This window comes from Python bivittatus, unplaced genomic scaffold (genome assembly GCF_059951505.1).
Source record: "Python bivittatus isolate LINGU-HERP-01145 unplaced genomic scaffold, Pbiv_v1 ctg000350_np1212, whole genome shotgun sequence".
Classification (NCBI taxonomy): Eukaryota; Metazoa; Chordata; class Lepidosauria; order Squamata; family Pythonidae; genus Python; species Python bivittatus.
In genome coordinates, this window is record NW_028277074.1 from 1,328,104 (window position 1) to 1,350,002 (window position 21,899).

At 39.5% G+C, this 21,899-nt stretch overlaps 1 protein-coding gene across 4 annotated transcripts in view; it reads right to left on the reverse strand.

Moving 5' to 3' along the window:
- IFT57 (intraflagellar transport 57) overlaps nt 1–21,899 on the reverse strand; it is a 51,994-nt gene that overhangs the window by 19,918 nt on the left and 10,177 nt on the right. For all 4 annotated transcript variants that reach the window (XR_015796739.1, XM_088144494.1, XM_025167321.2 and 1 more), the window contains exons 4-9: nt 19,443–19,533; nt 17,761–17,829; nt 16,866–16,985; nt 8,343–8,414; nt 7,383–7,514; nt 7,107–7,169 (exon numbers count right to left, since the gene is read on the reverse strand). Coding sequence is in view for 3 of the 4 variants with exons in the window: in XM_088144494.1 (XP_088000620.1) it covers nt 7,107–7,169; nt 7,383–7,514; nt 8,343–8,414; nt 16,866–16,985; nt 17,761–17,829; nt 19,443–19,533 (547 nt within the window). In the remaining variant the exon portion in view is untranslated. The remainder of the gene's footprint in view (nt 1–7,106; nt 7,170–7,382; nt 7,515–8,342; nt 8,415–16,865; nt 16,986–17,760; nt 17,830–19,442; nt 19,534–21,899) is intronic.

The following is a 21,899-nucleotide window of genomic DNA, read 5'->3' on the forward strand; positions in this document are numbered from 1 at the left end:
CTCCATTAGTTTTTCACAGAGCATGAGGACCTGGTTTTTATTTCAGGCATTGGGCCAGGGTGGTAACTGAGCCCTTTCTGCTCTGAGAACAAGTGCTTGTTGTGCTCAGTCTTAGCTATGTGTGTGTTATATAACCAATATAACGTTTTTTAAATTCTGATTTTTATTTTTATTGATGTATGCTACTTAGAATAATAAATTATGAGTTGTGTGGCATTATATATTCTCAAATAAATACAAATAAAAATACCTTTCCTACTCTTTTGAAACGTTTTTGAGAATGGGCCCCCAGGTCTTGGGGGACTTGGTTCTGGGCTTGAGGCTACCATTGGGGGATGGAGGCAGGCATGGGCAGATATGGTGTGTGACAGGGTGCAAGCTGCCCTCAAGAAACGCAGAACCCTTGTCTTACAATGGTTCTACGTTCCAGCTCCTTGAACTCAGCTTCAATGCCCCATCAGCAGACTTTGAGAGGCCCTGGCTTCCAGCTGCTGCTACTAAATGCCAGGTCGGTCTGCAATAAAGCCTACCTCATTCATGATCTAATCACTGATGAGAGGGATGATCTGGCATGTATCACTGAAACCTGGCTGAGTCCAAAAGGGGGGCGGGGCTGCCCTTTCAGAAATACGCCCAGCTGGTTTTTGAGTGTGGCATCAGCTGAGCCTCTGGGGGCAGAGGTGGGGGTGTGGCAATTGTCATCTGGGAATCCCTTATGGCCTTCAGGGGTGCTGCCCCTTAGGTCACTGGATGTGAGACCCTGTTCATTAAGCTGGGCTCCAGGGATCAGTTGGGATTGTTGCTGTTGTACCAACCTCCCTGCTGCCTAGCAACCTCCCTGCCTGAACTCCTTGACTCCATTTTTGGGTTGGCAGTGGAGTTCCCCAGACCTATGGTCATGGGGGACTTCAATCTACCTTCCTTAGGAATGGGGTCTGAGGTGGCTTGGGAATTCATGGCCACCATGACAGCCACAAGCCTATCCCAGGTAATCCAGAGCCCAATCCAGGATAGTGGACACACTCTGAATTTGGTGTTCCTGTTGGAACAGTGGCTATGTGATGTGAACTTGGAGGAGCTTTTGGTGTGTCCCTTGTCATGGTCAGATCATGCCCTGATTTCCATGCCATTCTCTAGTGCCACTATCCACTGCAGGGAGGCTGGACCTATAAGACTGGTCTGGCCCTGGTGACTGATGGACTCAGATGGGTCAAAAGGAGCTGGGGGTTGTTCCTGTTGGTCTGCTGCATGGTCCATCCAAAGCCTTGGTTGCCGCTTGGAATAAGGGGATGGTTGAGGCACTGGATTGGATTCCATCCATGCAACCTCTCCCCTCTCAGGGATCCCGTCACTCCCTGTGGTTTACAGAGGAATTGAGGGAGATGAACCAGAAAAGACACATATACAGCATTGCTGGCACTTAACCAAGGACGAACTCGACCAAACTTGAGTTAGAGCTGCTAAAGGCTTACCTTGTGGTGGTAAGGGCAGAGAAGCGGCAGGACTTCTCTGCCCTTATTGCATCTGCAGATTGCCACCCTGCAGCCCTGTTTCGAGTATTGTGAGCCCTCTTGGGTAAAGGGCCCCCAGAGAACCTTTTGCAGGGGCATGTGGAGGAGTTTGCTCAGCATCCATTGGACAAAATTGCTCACATTCACTTGCAGTTGGATGCAGGTCCAGAGGAGATGCCTGGATGGTTATCTGGGAATGGTTTGAACCTGTTGGACCTGAGGAAGTGGACAGGGTCCTTAGGACTATGAGCTCAGCCATGTACTCTTTAGATCCACGCCCCTCCTGGTTTGTGAAAGCAGCCCGGGGGTGTCATGTGAGTAGGCTCTAGCAGTGGTTAATTCTTCTCTGAGTGAGGGGGTTGTTCCTTTACCTCTTAAAGAGGCCTTGGTTCACCCCCTTCTCAAGAAGCCATAGCTAGACCCTGCTATAGTGGACAACTTTTGTCCAGTATCTAACCTCCCCTTCTTGGGGAAAGTAGTAGAGAAGGTGGTTGCACAATAGCTTCAGAGGACCAGATAAACGGATTATCTGGATCCTTTTCAGTCAGGATTCAGACCTGGGTATGGGATGGAAATGGCATTGGTTGTGCTTTTGGATGATCTCTGGTGGGGATGGGATGGGGGATGTGCATCCATCCTTTCCCTATTTGACCTCTCAGTGGCTTTTGATACCATTGACCATGGTATCCTTCATGGTACCCAACCTCAGAGGATTGGGGGTGGGCGGCATGGTGTTGTGCTAGTTTGCCTCCTTTCTTCAGGGTTGACTCCAGTTGGTGATGATCGGGAAGGAGAGGTCACACCCTTGTCCCCTACTATGGGGGTACTACAGGGTTCAGTGCTCCACTATTGAGGTGGATGTTCTCTCTCTCTCTCTCTGTATGGGGTTTGTATATATTTTAGGCTTAATTAATCTCTACTTTTAATGTTGACTTTTTAAATATTTTTAAATGCTTATTTTTATATATGCATTGTTTTCTGATTATTGTATACCGCCCTCACTTCTCACGAGATGGGCAGCTGTATAAATTTGTTTAATAAATAAATAAATAAATTTGCTTTACTTTCTTTCTTTCTCTTTCTTTCTTTCTTCTTTGTTCTTTTATGTATTCTCAAGAACCAAAAGGGAGACAAGCAGCAGATCAGGTAAAAAAGCTTCACTTACTTAAGAACCAAGGGCTGTTCCGAAAACCAAAACCTAGCTAGTATCATACTTCTCTAAAATTGTTTATTACCCAAAGATCAAAAAATGCTCTGGGTTCACATATCACACTAAGACATAATGTGGTTTGTTTGGGATGCATTCTGTAAACCATATCCAGCCTTTCTGAATCATATTTACATTTTGAGAGCACGAGATTGGCACTCTCACAAAATGGCTACAATAAGGGCATGACCCATTACAAAATGTTTATTTATAAGAAATTTAAAAAGTAAGATAGCTTCTCACCATCTTCTCTAGTCTTCCAAGAGTCTCTCTATCACCTGTTTATCTTCTATTGTTTTACTAGGCAGATGGCCACACTTTCAGTCAAAACATTAGCCATGTATCATTTTTTAAGACTTTCTGTAGAGCTGATGTGATACCCAGACACATTTTTTAAAAATTAAGATGATGACTGAGGCTAGACTTTGCTTTGCAGCATGCTTATTTCCAATTTCATTTTTTAAATTAATTCTTAAAAAAAAAATAGATTGGGCATGGAGCATGTACCTCAAGAAACATGTCTGAATCATGCACACTGGTTCCAGTATTTCACAACAGGTATCCAGAACTCTAGGTGCTGTATGAACTCAACTACTGAGGACAGTAAACCATGGTTTATGGCTTTGCCTAATATGTGAAGCAGACATCTACAGCTTTAAAAAAGTAATGGTTTAGCTCAAATAGAAACAGTATGAGTGTTCGAACACAAGAGATGGGAAATCCACCAGAAGCCAAAACTGTGAAATATATCAACAACAGCAGCTTGAGAAAGGAAATCTTGTTCTTTGAGAGACTAACATCTGGCTGTTGCTCTTGCAGCAGCCTCTACAACCTGGCACAGTCTGGAATGTCAGAAGCACAGTAGCAGCTAGAATATCTGCAGTCTAAGAGAAAAACAACATTATCGTTCCTTAGTAATGCTTGTCTGTTTTGTTATCTTTTAGATGCAGTATAAGTGGAGTTAAGAATTTCTGTTTGTAGGAGGGCTAGAGATACTCAAGTTACATTATGTATACATACATATGGTCAGTAGTTTTGCTTTCCCATTATTTTCAGTAAAGTAGATTCCCCAGAGCAGATCTGCCATTTGGCAAAATGCAGTGGCCAGTTCAAGTGGGTGACAAATAAGGATTACTTAGCTACCACAACCACCTCAAAGCAAGGTATTCCAGACGGCAAGAGGCTGTGGGTGGAAAGAGCAGTATTGTTGTGGCAGCCAGCCAAGTCAAACAGATGGAGAACAGGCTGGCTGCAGCAGCACTGGATTCTTTTATGCCATTCTGCCTCAATGCTTAATAAAGTAAACCTAATTTAAAATCAAGTAAAAATGGAAGAGGGTAGCCAAGTCACATTCAGACAACTGACCCTTGCTGAGGAATACACAGATTATGAAGTGCTTCAGGCTTTTTTTTTTTTTTTAAAAAAACTCTTCTAATACTGCAAACTGCTGCGGCCCAAAGAAATCCAACAAGCTTAGGAAGGTTATGCACCAACTCTGGCATACGAAAGACCCACTACATACTAAAAACTAAGATGATAGCTAAAATGGAGGAAATACCCGAACCATAACTAATATATTTTGTTAAGTTTAGCATAATTGAAAGGGACAGCATCATTGGAAAGAAAAGATGACTTTAAGCTGGAAATTTACGGATGAGTCAGAGAAGTGGTATCATAGTTAAAACAGCACTGTGCCTCTGAATTTCAGATGCAAAACTTTTCAATCTCATTTATCCATTATGATAATACATAATATCATGTTCAGGGGCTTTTTCACAGGATGGTTCCTATGACGCTAGAGATCTTGTTTTAATAGGTCATACTTACAATAGCTCTGTTAAAGCAAGGTTTAATACCCAGTATTTCCTTCTTCTGTCTATTGACATATAGCCAAGGCACATGTGCATTTTGTTCAATTCTTCATTCAGATGTTCAATTATTCAGAAGAATAATCAAGAATGCAAAGTGGATGAATGAGAAAAGTTCTATTATACAGTTTGATTTGATGCTGATGAAACACTCATCAGACTAAGAGACCCTGCCTGGTCCTTTTAGTCATGTGAAGTTATACACTCATTTATTTAATATTAATGATGTTATAAAATTTAAGTTCCTTGAAAAGGAAAGGCAGTAACTCATTCATCCTGAACCATTTAACAGGAGCAGAGTACAGTAAATCATTTAATTGAGTTCAGTGAACTGGCTCCAGGGAGAGAACTGACAGAAGTGGAATTCTCAAGTGTCCACTCAGAGTACTCTAGATTTCAAATTATACAACTTATAACACACCAGGCTTTCATGAATACTTCGGGATAAATTCATTGCTTATTTTCAAACAGGCATCCATAAGTTAAACACTTAATTCTGTCACAAAAACATGCTAAAACATCATATACTATAGATAGAAGTAGTGGCCTAGTACCGCTATTTTAATATAGTGAATTTTTTTTAATTTATAAGATTTATATGGCTGCCCATCTTATATAATGTAAACTTGGGCAGCTAATGAAAATCAATCCAATACAAATATGATAAAAGATACAATTTTGTATCCTCACACAATTAAAAACCATTGCACTCTAATCAAGACACCATAATAACCTCACACCAATTTCACATGTGCTGGCTCAACTCACATCCTGGTTCAGCACCTGGGTGAAGAGCAGGTCTTCATGGTTCTTTACTGAACTTTGATTGAACAGATCTAGATCCTGACAACCTCCAGATATTTGTTCAAGCGATCCCCATCCAGTCTGGGGCGGTAATATACAACTGAGTGATATACAGCTGAGTGACACTACATACTGATGGCACCTCATCCAAACTACCAGATGATCTCTCCCAGTGGCTTCATACAGAAGTTAAATAACACCGGGGAGATCATCGAATCCTGTGGTACCCCATACTGGAGCAAGCATGCATCTCATGATTACAGACTGGAATTGCCCACTCAGGAGCAGAACTACTGACTCCCAGCCCTTATAGACAGTCCAGCAAGATACAAAGGGCAATGATATCAAATCAACCAAAAGGCCTAATAGGACCAAGAGAGACTTCCCCATCAAGGTATAGAAGAAGGTCACTCACCAGGGTGATCAATGCTGTTTCCATCCCATGACTGAGTCTGAATCCTGACTGGCAGATCATCTGTAGCTGAGTACCACTACTTTAGCAACAATCTTCCCCCCAAAAGAAAAGCTTTGAGACTAGGAGAAAGTTGTCAAAAACAGCTGGATTAAGGGAGGTCTTCTTCAAGAAGTTCAACTTTTTTTAAAATGCGTAATCCTCTCTCCTAGAGAAGCACAGACAGTTTTCCTGATCCAGCTGCTCATCCTTCCCCAACTGCCTTAAGGAGTCAGGCAGAACATGGAACAAAGTGACAAGTAGCAGAACTCATACTACACCAGATCTTAATCACTTCTTTGGGCTTGATAAGCTCAAATGAATACTAGATACCACATGATCCCATTTCATTCATCACAGTGGATTCTGACCAAGCGACATACAACTCAGAACTTATATGAACAAATTTAGCTGCCAAGGAATGCTCAAAATCATCCAGTAAATCTAGACGTGTCTTCTCCCACCCATCCTTCCCTAAAAGGAGCCAAATAACTTGAACATGGATGCCAGGCAGGAATCTTCGGATGCAGTAACAATGAAGAACTGATGTTTTGCCATTCTTATTACCACCATGGAGGCTTGAGGCCGAGCTCTTGTTAGTGCTTGGTTGCATACACTTCAGGTTTTGTGCTACCATCACTTTGGGCATCTTCTCAATTGCTTCATTTCCCTCAGTTCCTCAGTAAACATATGGGATCAGTGACTGAGCAGAAGCCTTACAGGAGCAATTTTATCAAATACTTTGGTGGTCTTCATATTTCAAAGGTTGACTAAGTATGAGACAGAACTACCTGCCAAATTGCCAGGAAAACTCCTAACAACTCTTTGGAAACCATCCAGTGCCTAGGGTTGACCAACTCTGCCCATGTAGAAGTCCAGGATGACTATGAGACCCACTTCAACAAGGAAGCAATCTCAATACTGCAAAGGACAGATGTCACTATCCTCCATCTCCAGATCACCCCTCATCTGCTCAAATGATTATACAGCAGGAACCCACTCACATGTTGCGAAGCTGAGATTACTTGGAACAGACCCATGGTTGCCATGGAGTTCATGAACTCAGAAGCTGTACTGAAAACCAATCTTCCAGTGGTTGGAAAGTGCAGTCCCCCATGACTATCAATCTTTACCAGACTTTTGCAAATAACAAATCCCTTTCTCCACAATTACTCCATTATTTTCAGTATATCTAAATATGAGAGAAAAAACATATGCACTCACTTGATATCTGACAATAGAAATCAAGGATAAAAAAGCTGTACCTCAGACAGAATTCTTGTCCTCTCTGTCACACCACCACTTCCTTGCTGATATTTCTCTTTGGCCTGTTTGGGGGAAGGGAGAGGTAGAAAGTATCAAGAAATATTTTTATCAGGCACAGAATTTCTATGAAAATATTCCCTTTCAGAGGAACAACCCTAAATATGAATGTTTGCTATATTTTTATGATTTGAGTTATAATTTAAAAACCGTAACATTCAGTTAGCAATAGCAGTAACACAATATTGTTAAAATACTTTGAAAAGCAAATATATTACCTCACTCAAAAGCGCCTGTGCAGAACGATATTCTTGAACCAAATGCTCGAGCTGATTGTTAATATACTTTTCTCTACTGCTAACCTTTTCCAGAGTTCGGCTGATTTCATTATGAAGCTTGTCAAGATAGCCCTGTAAGAGTTTTACATGCATGTTAATTATCACTGAAAACTGACTGGGATCTGAAGTTCTGTTGACCTTCAGCTTCAACAGCTTCAACAGCTTCAACATGTCCAATGGGATTTTTCTTTTTCCACTTTTTCATTTGACCATTAGTCCATGTTCCATGTCCAAACAGTCTTTGAAAACTGTATCAAGTTTTAAAACCAGACTGATTTGCAGCATTAGGGAAATACAAAAACAAAGAGCATTTTGGAAAGTCCTTTGGAAATACTGTAGCAAAAATTATCTTGCAATTGTCAGTATCTCAGAATGAAAGCTAACAGTATACAGTGATGTTCATCTGCTCCTCACATGTGTCAAAAAGCTTAATATTAAACATCAAATTCAATTATTAGGAACCCTAAAGCTTTAAATGTTAATACAGATCACCACTTTCAAGCTGGAGACTGGCACTATTTACTGATCATCAGCTAACATCTCTTAGAAGAAAAACTTGATGATCTCAAAACACTGAAGAAATCTCATTTGAAAGGAAAGCCTTCCTGTAACATCTTGCTCCCAAACCCAGTTACTTCCAGAAATCTCCTAAAATAGCCATCATATAAAAAATAGCTAGTTGGCAGAGATAACCCAATTCAGAAAGAAAACAGATGCCTGGAAAAAAAAATACTTTTTATTCTCTATAAGTGGTTTCAAGGAGAAAGTTGATGCTATTGGTCTTGACAATGCTTGATAGAAATAATGTAACAACATACTACAACTAATTAACAGCATGCAGTACCTGAATTACCACAACGTCACTCAGAATACCACTTTTAAATTACACATCAGACTTACACGGGTATCTTTTAAAGCTGATTCAATTCCATCTTGGTGCTGATGCATTTGATCCACGTGGATTCGCCAATCCTAAATTAAAATAAAAATAACTTGATACACAAAGTTGTACTTTTCTCCATGTTGTTCTAATAATATCTGAGTACGTTTGCACTGCATTTACAAAATATGCCATTTTCAATCCAAAGACTGAAAAGGTTCCTTTAGAATAACATAATATGAAAACCTAGTATATGTTTGTGCTTCAGTATAAACTGTGATTATCACTGCCAATGAATGGAAGACAATTCTTACATCAAATCGGAATCCGAATACATTTACCAATTTGTTTATTTATTACATTTATTTATATGTTGCCCCTCTCCCAAGGTTCTGGGTGCTTTACCCCCCCCCCCCCAAATCAATTAAATCTCACAAAGCAGAGAGCACAAAGATGCTTGCATTATCAAATCCAAGTCATAATGATAAAATCCCAAACAAAAATGGCAGCCCGGCATCTTCACTAAAAATGAAAAGCTCTTCTGAACAAGATAATTTTAACTGCCTTGTGAAAGACCAATAGTGAAACACCAGGCCTTTCACTTTCCAAAGTGTTTAGGGCACCACAGAAAAGGTCTACCTTCAAGTCCATGTCCCCTTCACCTCTTGTGAGTCTGGGATTATAAGCATTCCCATCACTGATTATTGCACAGGGTAGCAGAATCTACTTGGAGAAGGTTCCCAAAATAACAGGAGCTGTGCTGTGTAGGGCTTTAAAGATTAAATTGGGCTCAGAAAGCTACTGGCAACCACTGCAGCAACTAGAGAATAGGTACTTCGTTCCAATAGCAGTTCTCCTCTGTTTGCAGTCTGGCCACTGCATTCTGTAAGGCTCCACTGGTCACAATTTCTGCTTGCCATTACAGCAGCAACCATGAACCCAGTAGATACCTCTGGTCAAGGACCTGCTCCTTCAGGGAGAGGGTAACCCCCATCTAGGGGAAAGATCAGAACCATGTTGAAACCAAGATATTTCTGGGCAGTCAATCATTTTGCCTTGTTCGAATTCAATCTGAGCCTGTATTGTTCTATTCAATCCTTGGGTATCCAGACACCAGATTAAGACCTCCATCCCTACCTGGAATAGAGATGTATAACTAACTATTATCAATATAATGATAATAACTTACCTCAAGCCCATAGATGACTTATTCAAATGGTTTTATGTAGATGGAAAATAGTATAGGGAGAATGCTGTGCCCTGTAAGAACCCACTGAAGCAACCATGGACTCAACTGTTCCTCCCCATGACTACTGTCTGGAACTGCCACTTAGGAAGATGTGAAGCTAATTTAGAATAATGTCCCTTGCTCCAAGGTTCTGTCAACAATCTATACAGACATGACAGTTGATAATATCAAAACCTGTAACAGTTCTAAAGGAACCAGGAGAACAGCATTCTCTCCATCCAAGTCCTGGCAAAGGTCACCTACCACAGCAATCAATGCTGTTTCTGTATCATGTCCACATATGAATCCTAACTAAAGAGATCTATAATCTACTTAATCTAAGATTCTCTGTAGCTGACATGCCACATTCTCTAAAATCTTTCCTAAAAAGGAAACATTGGAGTGGAAGTTGCACATGTTATGGCTGGATCATCAGACTGCCCTTTCAGGATAAAACGGCCTCATTAAATAACAAATAAATAAATCTTAATTACAATAATGAATATTTCTATGTTCAGTAACAGCACTGTCATTAATTTATGGTTCAAATTTAGTGCTACAGAATTTAAGATAATTTTCATAACATATAGTTGTAATTTTGAATGCCCAGAAATAAAAGGCTTTCACAAAGATTAGCAGGAAAGATTTAAGAAATTCAGAAAGAAGTTTTTGAATTAGGAAAAGGTTAATATAGATATGCTTCAACTGAGTAAATATGGAAAATATTCAAATGTACATGCACTAACCAGAAGAACAAGTTGGACAGTGAAAATAAAAGATTTCCACATGTGCAACAGAAGACTTTCCCCGCTGTTTCTTCCAAGCAGCTTCCCTTTCTTCTTAGTTGCTTCAAAAAGTTTTTTAAACCTCCAGAGCAGATTTCAAGATGGTGGAGGGATGATATAGAATTTATTCATTACTCTTTCAGTGATGAAAACTGTTCCATTTGCCCTACACATTTGTAAGGTTATGGAGATCATTCAGTAAGGTTCCCCATCTTGAAGTATACATAGCTTTATTCTATTAATGGATGTATTAATGCACATGCATGTTCAGAACTCTTCAGGAAATATATAAAGCAACTGAGCCTTTAAGTGATCTGAACTGTTTTGTGCCTTTTGTAGTAGGGATCCAGAGGGGCACATCGGTTGCAGATGTCATGATCTGCATAAGCCTATAAATTAGATACCAACTTTATTTATTGTACTTTTATCCCATACTTTCTCTAACAGGCCTCAAAATAATATTCTAGCCTTATGGTAAATTTGTATAATAGAACAGAAGTTAAGTGCTAGTAACTTCCTTAGCTTAAGGGAAATAGGAACCCATGTTTCCTCTAAACCAATATGCTAGAGACTGCATCATGTCAAATGGAAATAAATAAATAATGTGGATGAAACTGCAGTCTTGGGACTAATTCTCACATGCAAAAATATGGTAAGTTGTATCAGAATTGAAAGCATTTTCAAGGGAAAGACCACCTTTATACATATAAAGTTCACATTTGATAGAGTATTTAAAATATTCCCTGATAATCTGTTCACAGAATTTTTGTTTCACATAGAGGAGCATTCAATCATTATAAAGTCCTCTACAGGTAATCCTTGCTTAATGACCGTTCATTCAGCAATTGTTCGAAGTTACAACAGCACTGAAGAAAGTGACTTATAACTGGTGCCCAAAGTTATGACCATTTCAGTGCCCCTGAGGTCATGTGATTGCAATCCAGGCACTTGGCAACCAACTCACATGACGATTGCAATGTCCTGGGGCCACGTGACTGGCATTTGCAACCTTCCCAGTTGGCTTCCAGCAAGCAAAATCAATGGGGAACCACGTGGTTCACTTAATGACATGGTGATTCACTTAATGACCACTGCAAAAAAGGTCATAAAATTGGGTCTGGTCATGTGATGATTCATTTAACAACCACATCGCTTAGCGACCTAAATTCCAGTCCCAATTGTGGTCATTAAGCAAGGACTACCTTTAATATGAAAGTATGTTTGGTTTGAATCTGAAACAAACCATAACATTCTGGAAGTTCTATCAAACCCTCTTCAGGTCAGCTGCAATTCAGAATAAAAACCTGGAACATTCTGGGTTTTGGCAGAAATAAAAATCTGGAGGCACCCCAGAGTAATTTAGTGAGGTAAAGGCTGGTGCACATTACCTTATCTCCCCTATTTATCTGCATTGTCTATCCATGGGCCCGTTTACCTCTCCTCTTTTTCCAATGCCTTCCCTTCCCTTTTTTTTCCTCCCCTGCTTCTAGTGTAGCATATTTCCCAGCCTAGCCATCACCCAGTCTTCTCAGTGCTTTCCATTCTTCATCCACTACTTTTAAACCACTATTGCTACTAATGTACCAGCATAGGAAATCCCATTTGCCCACCCATTCCTTATCTTCCCAGCATCTTCCCAACCTTTCCATTCCTGCTACCACCCATTTCCACATATTCCACATATGTGACCAATGCGGTTTCTGTCCCATACTGATAAGCCTGAATCCTGACTGAAAATGGTCCAGATAATCCATTTCATTCAGGGTCCTCTGAAGCTGCTGCACTACTGCTTTCTCAACCATTTTCCTCCAAAAGGGGAGGTTAGGTACTGGATGAAAATTGTCCAGCATGGTGGGATCCAGCAATGGTTTCTTGAAAAGGGAGTGAACCACCTCACCCAAGGAAGAGTTCACCACTGCTAGAACCCACACACACGACACTACCCCAGATAGCTTTAGTTAGCCAGGAGGAATATGGATCTAAAGAGCAGGTGGCCAAGCTCACAGGCATGAGGACCCTGTCCACTTCATCAGTCCCAACAGGTTCAAACAGAAACAGTGCAAGACTCCATCCCGGGCAAGTCCTGCAACAATGTGACGTCCAATGAGAATGAATTTGAGTGACTTTGACAGATGCTGAACTCTTCTGCACAGCCTTATAGGGGTATCTCTGAGCCTCCTCCATCCAAGAGGGCACATGTCACCCGAAACAAAGCTGCTGGACAACTATCTCCAGATGCAATGAGGGTGGAGAAGTATTGTCACTTCACTGCTCTTATTGCCACAAAGTAGGCCTTAATAGCGTCTCTAACCAGTATTCAGTCAAGTTTGTCCCTTGTTGTAATGGTATGTGGAAATGACCTTGGGAGACTAGGCCCAGAAACCCTGCCTGGGGAACGGCCAGATAAGAGACTTGGAAGATTGATATTAGCCTTACCAGGTAGACCAAACAGGAAATATGATAGATGAGCTAATATTACTTAATGTAAGGCTACATTAATAGAATCTTGCAAGTGTGAAACTACAATTCTTTCTGTCTCCTTTACATCCCAAGAAATTAGGGAGGGTCTTTTCTGAGCCTCTTACTCCACCCACTATCCAGCTGCGGGCTATGCTGTCTCTTATCTGACTGTTCTTAGGCAGCGTCTCTGGGCTCAATCTCCCAAGGTCATTCCCACATACCACTATACCTGTTGAGTGCCAGTGATGCTCTAGACGACTCTTCTCCTGTTTCATCTCCTTCAACTCTTCCTTAAATCATGGGGAGTGAAGGGATCCATGAGACAGGAGAGGTCGCATAGGTGTGATCTGATCTAAGGCCTTGGCAGCTTTCTTGTTCCAAGCAGCAACCAAGGCTGCAAGTGGAGTATGTAGCAGACCAGCAGGAGCAAACCCCAGCTCCCTCTGAAACCCATCAGGGTTCATCAGTCATCGAGTGCAGACAGATTTAATAGGTCCTGCCTCCCTGCAATGGATAGTGGCACTGGAGACTTCCATGGCTATCAGGGCATGATGTGACCATGACAAGGGATACACTGAATGTTCCCCCAATACCAGATCACACTGCCACTCCTCCAGCAAGAAAACTACATCAGGTGTGTGTTGGGCTCTGGATGACCTGGGATAGGCCTATGACTGTCATGGTAGCCATACACTCCTAAGCTGCCTCCAACCCCACTCCCAGAGAAGGTAGATTGAAGTCCCCCAAGACCATAAGTCTGGGGAACTCCACCAACTCATAAATGGAGTCAAGCAACTCAGGCATGGAGGCTGCTTTGCAGCAGGGAGGCTGGTATAGTAGCAACAGTCCCAACTTATCCCTAGAGCCCAACTTAATGAACAAGGTCTCACATCCGACAACCTGTGAAACAGTGCCCCAAAAGCCTGAAGAGTCTCCTGGGTGGCAATCGCCATATCGTCATCCCTGCCCTGAGGTCTCGTCACACCTGAAGCCCAGCTGGGCACAATTCCAATTCCCCTGCCCTGCCCCAGCCAGGTCTCGGTAATACATGCCAGGTTAGCCCTCTCATACATGATTAAATAACAAATGAGAGAGGCCTTATTACAGATCAATCTGGCATTTAGTAGCAGCAGCCAAAAGTCAGGGCCTCTGAAGGTCTACTGACCAGGCACAGCAGTTGAGTTCAAGGAGCTGGAATGCGCAACCACTATAAGGCACTGGTCCATATTCCCTGAGAGAGGCCTGCTCCCAGTCTTCCGCCATATCTTCCCATACCCATCACCACCATGATATTCTGGCCCACCTCACCTCCCCCGAGTCCGCAACATCCCCTAATCCAACCCCCCAATTCCCAAGGCAGGAGATCCCCTCCTGTCCTCACTATCTACATCTATCCAAGGGAGGGGAAGCTGAGTCCCATCAGGCACTTCAGCCCTAGTCTCAGCACCATCAAGTACACCCAACAACCACTCTCCTCTCCACCCAACAAATTATCTCCACCAATTGCTCAAGTCCACACTTAATCCCAAACCTCTTCTGCCCAAAAGAATCATGTTTCAATTCTTACCCAAAATAAAACCGTCCTATTCTATTCCAAGTACAACGTTTTTTATTTGTTTCAGGCATGGAATATCAAAATCTGTGCACTGAATGGTCCATATACAGAATTTTCACACATCCCAACATTCCTCCATGCCAACCTGCAGTATAAAATGGTACAGGTTTGCAAGGAAAAATCTTTAATATATAGGCACTTCAATTGAATACTGAAGGTGCAGACTTTAAAGATGACAAGTGTAATTATAGTAACAGGGAAGCCACATAATTTAGCAGAAATGTTCTGAATTAAAAAATGATAATTGGAGGTGTAGGAAGGCAGCAAGAAAGGAATTGCAATACTTGAATAAACTGAATAAATAAAGTGTCATATCTTTACCATCTAAAATAATGACTATTCTGATTTCATAAAATATACTCTGCAAAGTTGCAGCTATCCACTGACCGCACTGAATGATGGTTTCAGCAATCACTATTTTTTTCTGTCTGCATTAATTGTGATAACAATGGGCAGCAATGAAAACTTTGGTGTTGCATGCTAAAATATAAGGTCACATTTGACATGCAAGAAAGCAGCAAATGTGATTTAGTAATTCACTTGATATGTAGAGAATAGCTTAAGTACATGGTTTCAACACCCCACAGAAAAGAGAGACAGTACAATTCAAGAGCTAAGAGAGGTAAGTGAGGTGAGCAAAAGCAAGAGCTGAATCACCAACAAGTCTGATTAGAAATAAATAGAAGAACCAGAATAAACAGAATCAATACATTTAAACATAGTGAGATAGAAATGAAAAGTTATGGGTATATGGGTAAAAAAATTGGATATAATATAAAAAATAACTTTTGCTAAGGGAAATTGGAGAGAACTAAGGAAAATAATTAAGGGGGTCTCAATAAAGAGTCAAGGAAGCACAAACAAAAAAACAGATTTACAGGTAAAGGGCATATATATAACCTGAACATTACTATCAAAAATAATAGAGTTAAGACATGGTTCAACAGAACACATTAGGCAAAGAAGCACTACAGGTAATCCTCACTTAATAACTATGCATTCAGTGATCGTTCAAAGTTACGAAGGTACTGAACAAATAGTAGTTATGGCTGGTCCTCGAAGTTACAGCTGTTGCAGTGCCTGTGTGGTTCCATGACCAAAATGTGGGCACTTGGTAGCCCACCCGCATTTACGATTGCAGCATGTGCTTCAACTCCCCCCACCTGCCTATCTCCCCCGATCTCTGCCCTTTGGGCCACCCTGCACTCTGCCGCCGCCTACTCCTGCCAGTTCCCACCACCCCCAGCTGACCTTCACTGTCTTCTTCTCCTGCTGCTGCTGTGACATGCCTTAACTCGCTGGCCCTTTGCAAGCCGGGGGAGCTGAAGCGGAGAGGAGCGTGGCAAGGCAGGAGAAGTGTGAGGTCCTCGCCTAATGGTAGTGTGGTCCTTGCCTAATTACTGCAACTGGGACTACCAGAACTGCCATTGCTAAGCAGTGCAGTCAAATGATGATTCACCTAATGACCTCTTTGCTTAGTGACAGAAATTCCAGACCCAATTAGGGTCGTTAAGCAAGGACTACCTGTACATAGCAGCTATGGGAAACCTGTAACCCTCCTAAGAGCCCAACCTAGAAGTGAGTAGTGTAAAATGCTAAAAGCTGTAGCTCAGGAACCAGACCTAGGCTGATTAGATTAATATCCAAGATATGCTGCTTAAGAGTACTTCTGATATTTTCAAAACCTAATGAGCAAATTTGGGGAGTTAACAGTGAAGAAGTTTAAAAACTAACTGGATGCAAAAATGATTTGATTCCAAGCTAATATTAAACATGATTGAATAATCAAGTTTTTCCTCGGGGAAACTGAGGAAAATGAAGTTAAATGAAGCCATCATTCTAATCAGATTTGCCACTCACAAAAACTTACATGTCTTCAGTTGATATTGAAAGTTAGGGTACCTAAATGTTTTCTTAATACTTCTAAAAATCTATTCATACATTTGCACTGCAAAGTAAGGTCTTTGTGTTCAGCAACTGCAACATGTTTATTCCAAATTAACAAACACTTTGTAGATACTTATACTAAGTGGTCTGATATCAGCCAAGTATAGTTACCCTTTATATTTAATTAACTTATTTAGCAGAGGAAAATAGAAGTGGAACTTTGAATTTTACAAATTTTGAAAGCCTATTGATTTTACAGACATTATGAAAAACAATTGACATAATATAAGGAGAAGAGGGTGAAAAGTTCTTCCTTCTCCTTACATGAGCATTTTAGCAATTCTCCTTGACTTCCACGCATACAGTGCAAATGTCTGTAGGGAGGAAAGCTTCATTAATATACATGTACTTGTAGACATTTTCATGAGATGCCCCCTTTTAGCATAGAGGTTTTCTGACCTATTTTCATAATGCCTAAACAGGAATATGCATACACATAGGTAGACTGTTTCTGAAAGATGACATGCTGATTTAGAAGCAACACAGTAAACAACAAATTTTTCCTTACCTTATTATCTGTTCTGATTGTGACTTTTAACTGAGGAAGAACACGTTCTACTTCAAGGTTCCACTCAGCTGCATCTACTTTAGATTCTAAAATCTCTTCCTGTTTAGACTCAAGTGTGTCCTATCAAGATATTGGCATTAAACACACTAGTGAATTATCACATTATAATATGCAATGATACAGAAAACACCAACCCTTATACAATTTCAAACCTCCTTTGGCAGCATAAAGGCCAAAGAGTGATATGCATCACTTATACCAGTACAAGATTTGAAGCAGTAACATTGTACTACAACTGCTTTTAAGGTACACAACACAAATAAGCAGCATGGGAAAAAAATTCTACAATCTGCTTTCCAACCATTTAAGCACAAAAAACTATGCTAGTTCAACAAAGAAATCCACATAGAAAAATTTGATTTACAAGAAAATAAATCTAAAAAAGAATGTTTATGTTACTGTTGCCTTTAAAAAATCAAATCAGAGAAGCCTATAAATAACTAATTGTAGATTTCCAATGAGTTCATATTCAATTTATATTCAAACTGGACATGAACTGACTTTTTAACATGGCCAAGGCATGATATTATTATAGTTAATATTATTTTTGTTGTTTTGTAAAAACTATATCAGATGGGTTTAAAATCCATGAACGAAGAGAATGCCACATATGGACTCAAGCATTTCCCTTAATTCTTCCATGTCACAGCTCCTTTGATTGTCTAAAACTTCCCTCCAAATTGTATGAATGCTGGGACACTTTCCAGATAATCACAGGAAGTTGTAAAGAGGGTTACTTAAGGAAGGGGCCACTTCATGCAAAAAGCAGTGCATTCTATTTGCAAATCAGTACTTCAATATCTAGCATTCAGTCTTAATTGAAGAAAACACTTACTGATTTGTAAGTTTGTGCCTTTAAAACATTCAGATCAATATAATTTTCTTCATTGTCTGTCTCTTCTTCCTTAAAAACATATAAAATATTGTTTAGCAGGACAGTCAACACTGTGATTTAAAATTTATTTTCTGAATGCCATCACAAATGGTATTGCGATCCAAAACTGTGCAATATGCTTTTGACTTTTTGTCAAAAGCACTTCTTTAGTAATCATTTCACAACAGTGTTGCCCTTTGTTCCATTAAAATATCCACTGCGGCCAATTCACGTAAAACAAGGATAGGTAACCGGATGCCTTCCTGATATTTTTTTTACTTCAATTCACATCAGCCCTAGCCCACATTGACAGTGACAAAGGATTGTAGAGGTTGCAATTCAAAAGCTACGGAGGACCCTAAGCTCCTTATTTTTTATATAAGCCATTTGTGAGCAGTATTGGCTTCCTCTATCAAATGTATTTATATGGACAATGTTACACATGAGCCAAGAAATCAAAGGAACAACTGTCAGGAATCCTATCACAGTGACATATGAAAACCTGCTACCATTTTGACAGGAATTGTTGCCAGCTACATTAATGAATTTTTTTATTTCATAATTTCATGTTTTATTTCACTTTGACTATGCAACTGTGTGCCTGACAATAATTCAGTCAGCAAAATAAGAGAAAAATAGTGCTTTGGCATTTCGATATGCAGCAATTTAAGCCAGATTTTTTTTCTATAATTATATGGGTACTATAGCAAATTCTCATTTTAACAGACTAATTGGGAGGATGGGATGACCATTACTCACAAACATGCATTAAATATTTGGTCCATTGCATCGAAGCCCACTAAATCAAGGTTTCACTATTTTCCTTCCCTAAGTGAAAAGACAGATAGAAATATGGTCGATTTGAAGTCAACTGCACTGAACTTGCTAAATTTGAAGTAGGCGGAAGTAGAAGAGTGGACTCTATATTTTTGCTGGGATAGTGGTAGTAAGAAATGAATTTCTCAATGCTGAGTTATGATTTTAAAAACCCAAGCTAATTAAAAAAAAATCTTAGCTAATTTCTATTCATTTTTTTTAAATGCAAGAACAAAAAAGAAAAAATAATCCACAAAGCACTAGTCCATTCTTCTACTTCAGAACTTGACCATTCCATCTCTATGCTGCCTATGAAGACAGACCTAATTTGTTTTCTATGCGTTATCTCAAATGCATTTAACTTATTTTAGTTCACCAATATATCCGCACGTCAACCATTTTCTCACAGTGTCAACATACATGAATTGTAATTCAAGCCAGTGCTAAATTGCATTCCCAGACAGAAGCTTATAAGAACATTTACAAATATTTAAAATTGAAAATGATACACTAGGGAGTAAAAAATAAAGTCTCTTCATAGTCAATCCCACTCCTGTTGACTTCAGACATTTCAATATAATTTTTTAGCAACATTATAGAAGTAGTTCACCAGTTTGCTCTTTTGGGATATGGAAGAAAAGGGAAAATCATATTGCTTCCTCCATCATCTTTAGATGTCAATCCACTAACCGCTTTTAAAACGAAGTTTTGCTGGACTTAATAATGTCTTTTTCTGAGTGACACATACGAGACTGAACTATTGAAAACATACATATCTTTCCTTCCTAACAGCAAGCAATAAGGCAAGAGAAATTACATAAACCTACCGCAATTATTTCTTCTACTTTATTAAGAGTTAATTCAGCATCATCTTCTGTTATTGTTTCTTCTTCTAGTTCCTCAGTAGGATAGGTAGGCCTTAAAAGATAAATGCAGTTCTTTGAGACTTACAATGATACAATAATATTTGTTTTGAATTTTAAGATATAGCCCTTTTGAAAATATAGATTTGCATTTATTTGATATGGAAAATTTTCACTATATCTTTCCATAATTAGTAAAATGATGACTGGATACAATTCCAGTCAAATGACGCAAATAAAATTGTAATTAACTTTTTCAAATGCTTATCCCATAATGCATGTATGCATATATAATAAATATAAGTGCTAACTTTTAGAAGGTCTAAAATGAATAAAACTTGGAGTGTCTTTGGTTATACAGTATATTATATAAGCAGCCATGCTTGTGCAAAAGAGCTTTTCCTCCTCTCTCTGCAGTCCTCCTTCATTTTTTGCTTACAATCAAATCAATGTAAAGAAATATATTTTATTGAGTTGACAACACTTAGCACTTACAAATATTATATTAAAATTCCCCAAATTTTTAATTTGTATGAATAGGAGTTTTCAACTAAACAGTTTCTGATAATACCAGTCAATGTAGTCATAAATAAATCATGGACTCTGGTTTTAAATCAGATCCATTTCAAAATGTAAGACAATTAATAAGTGGCAGAGGACTCCATCATAGTATACTCTCAATAACCGTTATACAAAATAGCAAAACAAAAATAAATTGCAATTAGTAAATGTGAACATTGAAATTATTTCATATATTTATTGCTAAAATTTCCATCAATATATTTGCAAAAAGAGGGCAAAAAAGGAAAAAAGTGTTAAGATGATGTACATGAAGAGAAAGCCCACTTAAAATCATTTACTGAAAAGAAATGTGCAGAACTAATTATTCACTTAGTTTTATTTCCCAAATATGGCATTGGCAAATTTCCTGAAGAAATCACATTGCTGCTGCAGCTCACTAATCTTTTAGAAAGAAAGTGATTAGTTTTATTCTTCCAGTAGGGAATGATATTTGCACAAAAGTCAGTATCTGTCAGTGTTCATTTGCCTTCAAGACTATTTTGTTCCAAGCTTCTGCTATCATAGGGGCCGGTAACGTCACTTATGGAATAAATCTACAGTCTACAATACAGAATGCTGTAGCCTTTTATCAGGCCCAGACTCAACACATTCAAGCATGATTCATTAGAAAATAGTATTTCGTTGGTAATATTATACTTGCAAATCTTTCAACCAACCTACTACATCAATCCTGAGCTGGCAGCTGGGGGAGAAGAAAGGTTGAGCCTCTGGTTTGTCCAGCGTGAGGTACCAGCAGGCTAAACCCTTTCCTCATACGATTTAGTATCTATATGAAACCACTGGGAGACAAAATCCGTTTTTGAGATGAGGTAGCATAAATAGAATACTATAAATAGGCTGATGATAGTAAGCTGTACTTTGCCATCTCAGGCCAGGCCTAATATGCTATAGAGGTCCTGGTTCAGCATCTGGAGGTTGTGAGGGAATGGATGGGCCAAAACAAGCTTAGACTAAACCCTAGCACAATAGGAGTACTGTCTATGATCACCTGTGCTGTCCAGAAACAATAGTTTCAGTGATAGCACTAGACAGGACTATACTTTCACTTGAAGAACCAGGTCCATGAGTTGAGGATATGCCTGGATTTGCAGATCCTGCAAACAGCTTGTAGCTTTGACTGGTACATCATTTGCAGCACTACTTTGATCAGCAAACCCTAATAGCAGTGACCCAAGCCATCATCATCTCACAACTTGACTACTACATCATGCTATATGTAGGCCTGCCTTTGAGGACCACTCAGAAGTTACAAGTAGCATACAGTTCTGCAGCCAGGCAGCAGCCAGATTAGACTCACTATTGCAGTATAACACATTTTCTTTGGTTGTTGCACTAATAACCATTATGCTTAATCCTAATCCTAAATGCTGGTTATTACTAAAAAGCCTTTTATAAATAAAATTTTTATTTGTTTGTTTATATAACACACATCCTACTAGTGTGTGATCCAAACTAAAAACTGTTAAAATTACACAAAATATCAATATACATCATGATATTTTACAGCCATAGTAAAATAACACTCCTACAACTATAATATCCTAAACCTATAAACCTGATACCCCTGTTTAATAAGATTTAAAACAAAACAGCCCTAACATCTCACTTTACTAACTTCCATTCTCAACACTTGATAATAGCTTCCACCATGCAATCTGCTGCATTATGGCATGGCTCCTAGTTATATAAGGGACTGACTTCTCCAAAATGACAGTTGTCAGGTCATCTAGAGAAGGTCTGCTCAAAGTCCTGTTCCTTTAGGAGTTCAGGGATTCATGACTCAGCAGACGGGCCTTCTTGATAGTGATGATCACTTTGGATCATCTTATTGCTAGAGAT